This window comes from Candoia aspera, chromosome 3 (assembly GCF_035149785.1).
Source record: "Candoia aspera isolate rCanAsp1 chromosome 3, rCanAsp1.hap2, whole genome shotgun sequence".
Taxonomy (NCBI): domain Eukaryota; kingdom Metazoa; phylum Chordata; class Lepidosauria; order Squamata; family Boidae; genus Candoia; species Candoia aspera.
Window position 1 is genome coordinate 171,650,410 of NC_086155.1, and position 14,119 is coordinate 171,664,528.

General features: G+C 37.8%; 1 protein-coding gene across 1 annotated transcript in view; it reads right to left on the reverse strand.

The window, feature by feature from the left end:
- The window catches only part of TOX (thymocyte selection associated high mobility group box), a 243,750-nt gene that overhangs the window by 39,074 nt on the left and 190,557 nt on the right, over window positions 1–14,119 (reverse strand). Inside the window, exon 5 of the mRNA XM_063299322.1 lies at window positions 1,300–1,530. Coding sequence (XP_063155392.1) covers window positions 1,300–1,530 — 231 coding nt within the window. The remainder of the gene's footprint in view (window positions 1–1,299; window positions 1,531–14,119) is intronic.

The following is a 14,119-nucleotide window of genomic DNA, read 5'->3' on the forward strand; positions in this document are numbered from 1 at the left end:
TCTCTGGCATTGTTTGAAGAACAGTGAAATTCTTTTGATTATTACCTTATCATCATTACTCTGATGTTACTATAAATAAAGTTATACCTGGTAGGAATTAATGAAATATTAGAGTCACAGGGAGCTATAAGGATGTCCTCAAAATGAAGAGTAGGAGAACTTCATCTATATTTGTTTTTATTAAAATGTAGGCATACAAAGCATTAATATGCTAAAAGGTGAAGAGTATTTTTTCATACCAATTGCAAAATGAAGCAGTAAACATATTCTGTTGGAATTGCAAAAACTATTAGTAAAGATCAGAAAAATATATCTTTAACAGACCATTGATGCTAAATAGTCTGGAATTTAGATGTAAATGACAACAGTGCATAGTATGTCATAGAAAAATCTATTACAAGCACATGCTACTTTTGACATGGCCCTATGTTAATTTTAAAAACACCAAAAAGTATAGGCATGTGAGCACATGAAGACTCTATCTGCTCAACATTCTGTTTTCACAGTGAATCAAATGTATATAGGATATCTATTCAGAGGATTTGAGCACAATATCCTCCTGATCCTTGTATTGAATGACATGCTGTCTTCCCTATTGAAAGTTGATACATGCATACACACACACTTACAACCACACAAATGATGAGTGGCAACTATAACACCCTTTACCTCCAAACATTTCTAATCCCATTTTGAACCATTAGCTATTAACACACTTTTAAACCATTAGCTATTATCACACTTTATGACAGCACATTCTACAGTTGAACTGTATGATACATAAACCAACCTACTGACACTTTCAAGTTATTCAATGAATGAAAAAGTGCTTCCTAAACATACGTTCTCTATATACAAAATGGTTGACTAGGATGAGACTTATGAATCCAGGACAAGAAAACAAAGCTGCAATGTTAATTGCTGCCCTATTGTCAGCTTGATAGACATAGGCCTTCTCAACAAGATCAATTTTGAAAACTTGGGTGCCCATCATATTCAGAATTTGCAAAGAATATTATCTCCAATTCAAGCAGTCCAATTCACAAGAAAATTCCTAGTTCACCTTGCAACATATGATATATGTATATGTAATTTTTCCTCTCTTTAATCCTAGCCTGAAGACAATAGGTAAATGAATTTAAGGGCTCAGGGCCATGCATTCTTACTCTGGCCCCAAAAGTAATTTCGTTCTTGGGTACATGAACATAATCAGACTTAATCAAGATTTAATAAAAAATAAGTGTTCTAAAAATAGTAGGTAAATAAATAAATAATTCTGAAAGCAATGTGACATTTTACCTGTTTTTGCTCTTCTCCCAAGCCATCCCACATGGATGCTACAATTTTAGAAACTTCACCAAAGGTAGCATTTGGATTTTGGCCCTTAATAGCTGCTTGAGTGTCTCGGAAAAATAATGCATAGGCAGAAACAGGCTTTTGTGGCTCATTAGGATCCTTCTTTTTCTTCTTCTTAGGAGTTTTGGGTTTCTTTCCCATGTCAGAGGCGGGTCTTTTTTCTCCCCCATTGATCTACGAAGGAAGAAGAAACTTCATTATAAAACAAAGTATTGCAACCATTACTGAACAGCAAACTAAATCTCTGTTCTTCCATCCATATGCATTTAGACTTTTGCAGCTTAAAACTCTACCTTAATTACAGCCCTTTTATAATCCAAATTATTGGCCTCTTACATCATTTCATTTATAAAATGCATTTATAAAGTTATATAATCTAATTTTATTATACTTTACAGTTTGTTTTCATTCCAGTTAAGTTGTAGCTTAGCTTTTAATGTTTTAAATCCTTCTCAAGACTTACTGCTAATGGCATGACATCATTCTGAACTCTTTCATAATACATTATTCAATTTCAGTAGAAGAGGATATATGTAGCTCAGGGTTGTTTTTCCAAAACATTGTAAGTAAACCAAAAGACCCAGTAGCCCAGGAAGAAAAAAACAGGAGTCACCTACAACATACAGTGTAAGGACTATAACAGCCACTATGTAGGACAGACAGGCCGAAGACTAGCAGAGCACATCCACGAACACCAACTGGCAGTCAGAAGACACGATGAAAACCCCTTAATTTCACAACACATGGACAGACTTAACCATACTTTCGACTGGGAAACTGTGAGCATCCTAAACCAAGGTAAATCCAAAAGCGCTAGGGAATTCCTGGAAGCTTGGCATTCAGAGAAATCAGCCATCGATAGACACATAGAGATAAACCACATTTACAAACCATTCAAAAGAGACAATAAAAAAGCTAAGAAGGAAACAAAAAGACCAGAACACACCCTCTCCAGCAGCCAACACCCAGATAAGCAGGGATTAACTCCAGACAAACAATCAAGCAGAAAACAATAACATAATCAAGGAACTTCCAAAAGGAAAACCACATCCTCACCAACACTAGCAGGAAAAACTACTGTACATAAATGGAGCAAACCCCCCACTCACTTGCACTGATGATGTTACCTAGTGGGGTAATGAAATGTCTACAAACAACAACCAAGCTCAGAGAGCACCAAGGACTCCGCATTATTCAATGTCCAATAATTAAAATATGTTGTGAAATTCCTGTTGTGTTTTTTTCTTGAATTTGGTCAGAAATGATAACAAAAAAGCATTATCAAATGACCCTGATATTCACTGTCAATGAAAGAGAGCTAAAAGTATGTATTTTTTAACAACAAAGCAAAATGCTCAACATTATTTTTAATCTGTCTGAGCTGATATAGATACTAGAGACAATATATTAGAAAGGGTTTGGTAGCACTTTTTCAGACTAAAACGTTTCCTTAAAAGGCATACGTTTTCATGCACTACAGCTCACTTCTTCAGATGCCTGTTCTGGGTAACGTAATGTAGAATTTAAATTGCAGGGGGTGGTGGGAAGCAAGGGGAAAGTTAAGAATGGTTATGAAGATGCAGGTTACATATAAGACAGATTACAAGAACCTTATCAATTAACTATAATGTGTTAAAAACCCATTGTGTTTTTTCAGACCTTCTGAGACAGCCTGAAACTTTTTGATGTATGTGAGGTCTGCAGTCCCTTAATTGTGTTGGTAAACTTTTTTTGTTCTAAAATGCTATGTTGAAATCTCTAATGGAGTGTCCTGGAAGGTTACATTGCTTTGCTATTACTTTGTGGTGGTTTTTTTTTTTTGTGGGGGGAGAAGGTACAAAATGCCTGGTGAAGGCTCCTGGGGTGTCTTTCTGTAGATATAGTCTTGTATGTCTTCAGGAAAGTACTTCATCAAATTGTGTAGTTCTTTCCAATATGTTGCTGTTGGATCTGAGGATAGAAGTTGGTAGCATGTAGTTTTGAAGAGTTGCTTCTCAGCTTCCTTGAATAATCCACTTTCTTCAGAACAACAACTGCCCTTCCTGTGTTAGCTTATTTGATTATCATATTGTTGCTGCTCTTGAGACCTTGGATGGTATCTCATTCTGCCCTGCTGAGATTGTTATATAAGAATAATTTTTATTGATGATTGTTTGCTTGCAAGAGCATTCAATGTAGAAATCCAATTAGGTGTTACATCTACATGGGGCATACATGAATTTTTAACACATTTGGGATATGGTATGATTTGTAGTTTTGTGCTGTCCCTGGATGTGTTAGGTTTGATGATAGCTGTATATCTGAAGCTTGTTTCTTATACTGAAACTATTTCTTAAGTCTCAAGCAGTGAAAAAAAATGCTTCATAGATCCCACAGAGTTTATATTTTGTGTGGACTTTGTGGAGCAAAAGGGTAAGTCTCACGAAAGAATGGAATCTTCTGATTGGCTGAGTGTTAACTCAGCATTGTCTCATAAGCATAAGGGGGTTGTCGTAGCAAATTGCATCTCTATTGTGCTTGTGGGATATCACATGGGTCACCTGATTTCCACTTCCTCCTCCTTCTTGGGCTTGGGGATTAACAGTCTCCATTACCTTCTGGCAGACATGCAAGCAGGGGGGCTGCACATAGAAAGTGTCCACAAAGAACCAGTGATGATTAAATGCTTTCTACTATGAATCTACTTGTATCCAGATCTACTGAATAAAAGTAAGCTATCTCTATTTTTCTTCATCTAACTACAGTATGAAGACTGAATTTACTTTCTGAACGTAATTAAGCTTAATGTGCAAGTTCCTTTTTTGGTTCATGCTTCTATTCTGCAAGATTGCTGTTAGCTGCTTGGAGTTCTTTTATTAACCTTTAAAAACTCCATCAGTGGGAAGTCTGTGAAGCCCTCCCTTACGGTGAGTGGAAGTTTATAGAGGCTTGCAAAATCTGTTTTCTTTCTTTTTCTTCAAGGAGATGGGTTTTATAGTATAGGACTGTTGTCATGTCATGGTGAAGTCCTGATGCTGTTGGGGTTCCAGGGTAGAGATGGTATTGAAAAGTAACTTTTGCTTGTTATAAAGGATGATGATTAGATGGCTTATGAGTTTCTTGGGAAGAGTATAGCATAATCTTTGGCCATAGTTTGTGCAGTATGTGACCTTAGATGGTTCTTTCCTTTCAGTCCTTTAGGAATAATGTCATATTGTTTACATTTGCTTATAAAGATGTCTGTATCTCTGCCACTTTCTTGGTTATTTTTGTAGATTTCCACTCATCTGACGGAACTTGGTGCTTCTCAGCACAGGTAGTCCTTGCTTAACAACCACTTGTTTAACGATGGCCCAAAGTTACAATGGCCTTGGAAAAAGTACTTTATGACCTGTACTTGCACTTACGACTGTCGCAAACTGTTGCACCACCCCCAAGGTCACGTGACTGCAGATCAAGCACTTGGCAGCCAGCTCTTTACGACCAGTTGCAGTGTCCTGCGGTCATGTGATCATGATTTGCAACCTTTTTTGCCAGTTTCTGGCAAAAATGTCCATTGGGGAAACTGGATTCGCTTAACGACTATCGTAAAATGATTGTAAAATCAGGTCCAGTCATGTGGTGACTTAACTGCACTACTCAACAACCAATTTTCCGGTCTCTATTGTGGTCATTAAGTGAGAACTACCTGTATAGACATTGGAAGAACCATGTTACTCTGTGGTAGCCAACAGTTAAGAGTCTGGTACCACCTTTTCAAACTAATACATTTCATTAAAAGGCCTAAGCTTTTGTGAACATGTATGAGACAGCATGGAAGTCTTCACCTCATTATATTTATTATAACCTACAGAGTAGGCTTTAACTGCAAGTTGATTTAGGTGTTCTTTGCAAAAATCAGTAACTAAACATGTGAAGCTCCAGAATAAGAACTGGGCTTGTTCTAAATGTTGGTGTCTGTTTCTGGATCTAACAAAGGCTCCATAAACAGACTTGCTTGGATGTTTTTGAATGAACATAATAATTACCTTCCAATTTTATTCTGAAGTGGCAAAGACTTCAGAATTTGACCATATTGGTTTAGATTCATATCAGTGAAACCAACACAGATTACGACTTTTGTGTGACATAGCCTCATAAATAGATGGATAGCTAGAACACAAGTAACCAGTCCACAGATACACATGCAAATAAATATTCAGATTATTTGCACCAACAATCATATTTACATCTCTGATAACCCTAATTTCACTATATTTAATGGGTGTACCGGTATGATACATTTTGGTTGATTAACCATTAAATATATTTGCATACATTTAGCTAATTGTTCTAATGGAAAAATTATTCTGGATCAGGGAACTTAAAGATAAAGCACGCTGACTTGACTGTGGTTTGCTCCCACGGAAATCTGCAGCCAGATAACCTGTTCTGAAAATCTTGGGATGATGGCTCGCTTTGATCATAGGTTGGCTAATTGTCTGGTTTGCTAATTAACCTAATCCTTTCATGATATAAGTGAGGTGAAGTCTATATCCTGCCAATACTTAAAATAATTCTATATTTCCCTTTAGCTCACAGCTGGAATAGTCCAGTTGGGACTCAAAAAGAGAGTTTACATGAGGCTGCAGGCCTGTTTATTTTTGAGGGCTGCCCTAGTTTTCATCAATCAAGCTTGAGAAGATGAGCAATGGCATATGCCAAATTAGAAGTAAAAAAATAATCTGTCATTCTGTCTTTAGATTGCATCCATGTTGTCAAGAAAACACTGCATGAAAGTATATTAGTGGATTACTTATTTGAAAAAAGCTATATTCAAAACAAAAGAGTATTAAATGTACTGTAGACTTGGTCCCTGTCATATTTCTCTCCACTGTAAGTAATATATGAAGTTAAGCTCTGCATAAACTTGTACTACATTTAGTAATTTATTTGTGTTATTAATTTATTCTAAGGAATGTTTATTTATCACTCTAGTCATGCTTGACTCTGAACAGAATTTATGCAAAAAGAGCTCAAATGCATTAGCCTACTGAAGTTTTCTGTTAACATTTTTTGTTAATGTGAGAACAAAAAGAATAGTAGTTCTTCAGTATCACCCCAAACATCTTTTTCTACTGTAACAAACTTTGCCATAGTCCTTCTTACATTACATTCAGTAAGAGTTTTTCCATGCAAACTGGCATTTTTGTTATGACAGATCATCATATTTCTCCCAACACTCAAAAGGGAAAATAAAATTCCTTACTATCTATTAACACTGTCATACGCAATGTGGTCACATAAACTTCAGAATATAGTTTTTGTAGTATAAATATTGCAAAAAGTTAGCATTATCCATCCCCTGGATCTGTACCACTCTGAAAGCTTAAAACATATATTTGTAATATCCTTAAACCATATGCACTGCAGTCTTATGTTGCTGAAACATATATTAAGATATCTGTAATGTTATTATTTACTAAAGCTTTGTTCAGCACTGGAATGCTTGTAACTTAGAATATTTTTTCTTTCAAAGAGTAGTCTCATCACTTTTTATTAACATCAGAATAACCATGTTATACCATTGGAAGATGAGACCCCCAGGTTGGAAGATGGTCACAATGCTACTGGGGAGGAACAGAGGATGAGGTCAACTAGCCCCAGACGTGATGACGCAGCTAGCTCAAAGCCAAAAGGATGGCTAGCGGCTGATGGTGCTGGTGGTGAACGGCGAATCCGATGTTCTAAGGATCAACACACCATTGGAACCTGGAATGTAAGATCTATGAGCCAGGGAAAATTGGATGTGGTTATTGGTGAGATGTCAAGATTAAAGATAGACATTCTGGGCGTCAGTGAACTGAAATGGACTGGAATGGGCCACTTCACATCAAATGACCACCAGATCTACTACTGTGGACAAGAGGACCACAGAAGAAATGGAGTAGCCTTCATAATTAATAGTAAAGTGGCTAAAGCAGTGCTTGGATACAATCCAAAAAACGATAGAATGATCTCAATTCGAATTCAGGGCAAGCCATCTAACATCACAGTGATCCAAATACACGCCCCAACCACAGATGCTGAAGAAGCTGAAGTAGAGCAGTTCTATGAGGATCTGCAGCACCTACTGGACAACACGCCTAAAAGAGATGTTATTTTCATCACAGGAGACTGGAATGCTAAGGTGGGCAGTCAAATGACACCTGGAATTACAGGTAAGCATGGCCTGGGAGAACAAAATGAAGCAAGACATAGGCTGATAGAATTTTGCCAAGACAACTCACTCTGCATAACAAACACTATCTTCCAACAACCTAAGAGACGGCTTTATACATGGACTTCACCAGATGGACAACACCGAAATCAGATTGACTACATCCTTTGCAGACAAAGCTGGCGGACATCTATACAGTCAGTAAAAACAAGACCTGGAGCTGACTGTAGTTCAGATCATGAACTTCTTACTGCACAATTTAGGATCAGACTAAAGAGATTTGGGAAGACCCACAGATCAGCTAGATATGAGCTCACTAATATTCCTAAGGAATATGCAGTGGAGGTGAAGAATAGATTTAAGGGGCTGGACTTAGTAGATAGGGTCCCGGAAGAACTATGGACAGAAGTTCGCAACATTGTTCAGGAGGCGGCAACAAAATACATCCCAAAGAAAGAGAAAACCAAGAAGGCAAAATGGCTGTCTGCTGAGACACTAGAAGTAGCCCAAGAAAGAAGGAAAGCAAAAGACAACAGTGATAGGGGGAGATATGCCCAATTAAATGCAAAATTCCAGAGGTTAGCCAGAAGAGATAAGGAATTGTTTTTAAACAAGCAATGCACGGAAGTGGAAGAAGACAATAGAATAGGAAGGACAAGAGACCTCTTCCAGAAAATTAGGAACATCAGAGGTAAATTCCAGGCAAAAATGGGTATGATCAAAAACAAAGATGGCAAGGACCTCACAGAAGAAGAAGAGATCAAGAAAAGGTGGCAAGAATATATGGAAGACCTGTATAGGAAGGATAACAATATCGAGGATAGCTTTGACGGTGTGGTCAGTGAGCTAGAGCCAGACATCCTGAAGAGTGAGGTTGAGTGGGCCTTAAGAAGCATTGCTAATAACAAGGCAGCAGGAGGCGACGGCATCCCAGCTGAACTGTTCAAAATCTTGCAAGATGATGCTGTCAAGGTAATGCACGCTATATGCCAGCAAATTTGGAAAACACAGGAATGGCCATCAGATTGGAAAAAATCAACTTATATCCCCATACCAAAAAAGGGAAACACTACAGAATGTTCGAACTATTGAACAGTGGCACTCATTTCACATGCCAGTAAGGTAATGCTCAAGATCCTGCAAGGTAGACTTCAGCAATTCATGGAGCAAGAATTGCCAGATGTACAAGCTGGGTTTAGAAAAGGCAGAGGAAGTATGGACAAAATTGCCAATATCCACTGGATAATGGAAAAAGCCAGGGAGTTTCAGAAAAACATCTATTTCTGTTTTATTGACTATTCTAAAGCCTTTGACTGTGTGGACCATAACACATTGTGGCAAGTTCTTAGTGGTATGGGGATACCAAGTCATCTTGTATGCCTCCTGAAGAATCTGTATAACGACCAAGCAGCAACAGTAAGAACAGACCACGGAACAACGGACTGGGAAAGGAGTATGGCAGGGCTGTATACTCTCACCCTACCTATTCAACTTGTACGCAGAACACATCATGCGACATGCTGGGCTTGAGGAATCCAAGGCTGGGGTTAAAATCGCTGGAAGAAACATTAACAATCTCAGATATGCAGATGATACCACTTTGATGGCTGAAAGCGAAGAGGAACTGAGGAGCCTTATGATGAAGGTGAAAGAAGAAAGTGCAAAATCTGGCTTGCAGCTAAACCTCAAAAAAACCATGATTATGGCAACCAGCTTGGTTGATAACTGGCAAATAGAGGGAGACAATGTAGAAGCAGTGAAAGACTTTGTATTTCTAGGTATGAAGATTACTGCAGATGCTGACTGCAGTCAGGAAATCAGAAGACGTTTAATCCTTGGAAGAAGAGCAATGACAAATCTCGATAAAATAGTTAAGAGCAGAGACATCACACTGACAACAAAGGTCTGCATAGTTAAAGCAATGATATTCCCCATAGTAACATATGGCTGCGAGAGCTGGACCATAAGGAAGGCTGAGAGAAGGAAGATTGATGGTTTTGAACTGTGGTGTTGGAGGAACATTCTGAGAGTGCCTTGGACTGCAAGAAGATCAAACCAGTCCATCTTCCAGGAAATAAAGCCAGACTGCTCACTGGAGGGAATGATATTCAAGGCAAAACTGAAATACTTTGGCCACATAATGAGAAGACAGGACACCCTGGAGAAGATGCTGATGCTAGGGAGAGTGGAGGGCAAAAGGAAGAGGGGCCGACCAAGGGCAAGATGGATGGATGATATTCCAGAGGTGACGGACTCGTCCCTGGGGGAGCTGGGGGTGTTGACGACCGACAGGAAGCTCTGGTGTGGGCTGGTCCATGAAGTCACGAAGAGTCAGAAGTGACTGAACGAATAAACAACAAAACAAACCATGTTTATGCTTTAGGATCAGGATAATAAATTTGCAGCACAAAGGTGGGAAAAACCCAAATTCTTTACACCATCATACATACTTGGGTAACAATTACTCAACTACTTAGACCTGCAAGTAACTTTTATCATTCACAGAAGGCTGGACAAAAACTGCTATCTCTGAGGCAGGATGAATGATTCACTGGGTTTGAGTTTTTCCTCCAGCACATATTTTTAAACAAAGGTATTAAAAATAATTTCACACTATTAACTTGGAAAATAACAGGGATGATGTTGGAATCTTATGGTTCCAACCAACCAGCAGTTATACAGACTTTGCTGCTAGCCACCAAAATGGAGACAGATGGGAAATTATTTAAAACATCTTCATTCTTACTTTGCTAAGCATAGACTTGTGCTTCAAAATCCCTGGAGGTATAGTTAGCTCATGGTAATCCACCTTCTGCCAGGCCTTATTGCTTAATTATAGTGATGTATTTAACTTATTTATCACAAGAAAGCACTAGTCATTCACTCTAAAAATCTGTGTATTAACCATGATTCACAAATAATAGATCACAAGAATATATAGTTGAGGATTTAAGACTATCAAAAAAGGTACACTGTTGATATCTAAATGCCCCCTGAGAAGCTAAGTAACGCCTACAAGCATATTTAAAATAAGCAGCAATAGTTCCAAGGTTTTAATGGAAGGTAGAAGAGCTGTTTTATTCACACCATCTTGCAGTAATCACCATAGATTAAAATAGATTTTAATCAAGTACCATCTGCATAACAGACTGAGCAAACAACATAAAATTCTACTTATAACTTACCATATAAAGTAAACTGTTAAAGCCTCTCTGCTACAAAAAACAGAATAGGCCACAGCAAAGCTTTAGTGATCATGTTTCAGTTAGTTAACATTTGCTGTTTACAATCCTCTCATATGCTGTTCTCTAAATTCCATGAAATCCTTTCATATATGAAATTAAAATATCCATAAAAGAGAGAGCCATCCATCTAGTTAGGAATAGAGATTTGTGAAAATATCATGTGTCTAGCATGTCACAATTATGAATAGCATTACCAGAATATGCATGTTCAATGAACCAAAATAATGAATAGTTTTGCAAGGCAGTTCTTGGAATATTTAAGAGGTCAAACCTAAGTGTGAGGAAAATTAGAAAGCTGATATTAGAGGACTTTAAAGGTATGCAGAAATAGCTATTGCTATCAGTTGCTTATTAATAAATTCAGATTTATCATTGATGAAACTAAATCTAAAGTGGTGTTTTTTTGGTTTTTTGCCAAATGCCGAACTTGGTTTGGGTGGTATGCTGGGACTAACACTTGAAAAAAATCTGATTTTAAATTAAATTAATTAAATATGCTGCAAGCCTGACATTCAGAGCCAGCAAGCCTATAGGTACAGATATACAATCCATATCTTTATTAGGGAGAGGTGCTCTCTGTCAAGTACAGAAAGAGATGCCCCAGCCCCTCTCTATTTGGGGTTAGAAAACTTTTTGTTCTTTTTAAATCACAGCAACAGTTGCTGAGCTGAGGCTGGGAAAAGAGGAGACTAACTTTGATCCCTAAAGCTCAAATTAAAGTCTAGAATTTCCAGAAAAAAGGGAAATCTAGGAAAATTGAATCAGAGTAATAATTGCTTCATACACTATATCTGAAGGAACAGATTAACAATTCCAGGAAATAAATGTGTTTTAGAACTTTGGTGTTTAATGCTCTGTGCTGTGCAAATATCTTGTCTTTTATTTATATGTGCAAGCTCTACAATTGTTCGTACTTCAGCCTTTTGTGCATACCACAGACTGTGCATGAGGAGACAAAAACCCTGCAGATTCAGATTCTGAATTCTGATATCCTACTCTAATCTCTTTACCATGCATTTTTTTATTTGTAGCAGACCAGAACTCTCCTCTGGTCTACTGGCAACATTCCTCCTCTTCCTCCTCTGAATTTTCTTTTAAAGCTGCTGTTTGTCTGTGATTTAAACAGGTCTGCATTTACCTCCTTCAACAGTGAATCTTGGCATATTAATAAAGTTAAAAAGAATTAAAATGGTTAGTTTTCTTTTTTAGAAATAAAGTTTGATTTGGTTTATCTTTTGTGAATTCATCCTAAGGAAGGGCTGAATCCTCAAGCAACGTATCTTGATGGCCAAAAGATGGCACTACAAGAATTATTTCATTTCCTTCCCCTGTCACCAGAAAGGCAGTATAGATTGTGAGACCCCTCCCTAAGGGGCTGAACACCTGATGACCTGCTTCCTGAAAGATATACAGTGTGGCAGCAAAACTAGCTAGTTGCCTCTCTAAGCAGGAAGCAGGGCCATGATGTGAGACGGATGTGAAAGCTGGTTGGAACAGAGTGGAAAGAATTATGTTACAGGATGTTGCAGAAGTATGTGGAATTATACAAATGGAAATATGAAAAATGATGCCTTATGAAGGGGAAGGATGATAAAAATGCATATAACAGCCTGCAACACAGGCTAATAAGCTCTTGGTGATGAGCACTCACTAACAAGTGGGTCACTGCATTCTGTACTGTTTGTAGTTTCTGACCCACTCTAGATGGGTCTTCACAAGCAGCCCCATACATTGCAGTACACTACAGTAGTTCAACTGAGTAGTGATGAAGGCATGAAAATGATTGCTGCGCAAGATAAAATGAGGAAAGTTATTATAGTATGTGAAAAGGGAGAAAAAGATAGTCACAAGTAGTCAGAGAGCAAGGAACAGTTAAGACAAAAAAAGGAAGCAAAAATATTCACCAATTCTGACAGAAATTAAAAACATGGTTTGGGAAGTGTGTAAAAGTTAATTAAAGTTTGAATAGGATTAAAAATAAAAGCAATGAAGTAAAAAGAAAGTGATGTAAAAGAACGCTGGAAGGAGCATTCTAGAGATTTCTATGGGAATGATATGGGCCTATTGAAGAGTAGAATTGGAAAGAATGCTATAACCGTTATGGTCAAATGTGCCTATGAAGGTGTTCGGCAGGCTTCTGATTAAAAAAAATATGAGGAGTAACATGGAGAAAAATTTTTGAAGTGCAATATGGCCTTGGATGGGAGGTGGCAAACCAGAATTTTGGTCTTCAGCCAATCATGATGTATGAACATGAGAAGTAACATTTATTGAAGTTTAATTTTGCAAAAACATATGGTAAAGTAATAGGCTTGAATTATGGAATGGTTTAGGGAAGTATGGATTTGGCTGATGAATGTGATATGATGGAAATAAAGCATGGATGAGAGTAAATGGAATGCTTAGTGAATCATTTGACATTCATTCATTCATTCAACATGATGTATCTATGGAGAAATGTATAAGAAATGCTTATGATAACTGTAGAAGTGTATTGGTTCAGGATGTGAATATATGTATGCAGATAATAATTATGTTGTTGGCTGGGAATCCAGAGTTTGCAGCAAACATTAGACAGAATGTATGTAACATATAGGGACGTGGTGGCGCTGCGGGTTAAACCGCTGAGCTGCCGATCGGAAGGTCGGCGGTTCGAAACTGCACGGCGGGGTGAGCTCCCGTTGCTCGTCCCAGCTCCTGCTCACCTAGCAGTTCGAAAACATGCAAATGTGAGTAGATCAATAGGTACCGCTTCGGCGGGAAGGTAACAGCGTTCCGAGTCGTCATGCTGGCCACATGACCCGGAAGTGTCTATGACAACGCCGGCTCCAAGGCTTAGAAACGGAGATGAGCACCGCCCCCTAGAGTCGGACACGACTGGACTGTACGTCAAGGGAAACCGTTACCTTTACCTATGATGTAACAGGAGTATGGATCTCAAAATTAATGTATCAAACACAAAGGTTTTTGTTTTATAGTGAAAACTGAGCAAACAATTTTAAGATATGGCAACAAATGAGATCAGGTAGATGAATTTGTGTACCGTTTTAGAATGTAAACATAAAAGTAAGTTGAGTGCAATGGGAATGTGGTACCTACATGTGTGTGTGATAAAGCAAGAAGATACAGGGTGAAGAATAACTGGATGCATATTGAATACAAGAATAAATGATCAATATAAAAACACATTGAAGTGGTTTCATGACGGAGAGAATATTATATAGGTCTAAATTATACAACAATTATATGAACAAATATATGAAGGTAGAATGAATATATCAAGAGGAAGACCATATAAGTTGTGATTGAACAGAGTTGATGCAATCTTGAAAAACAGGTA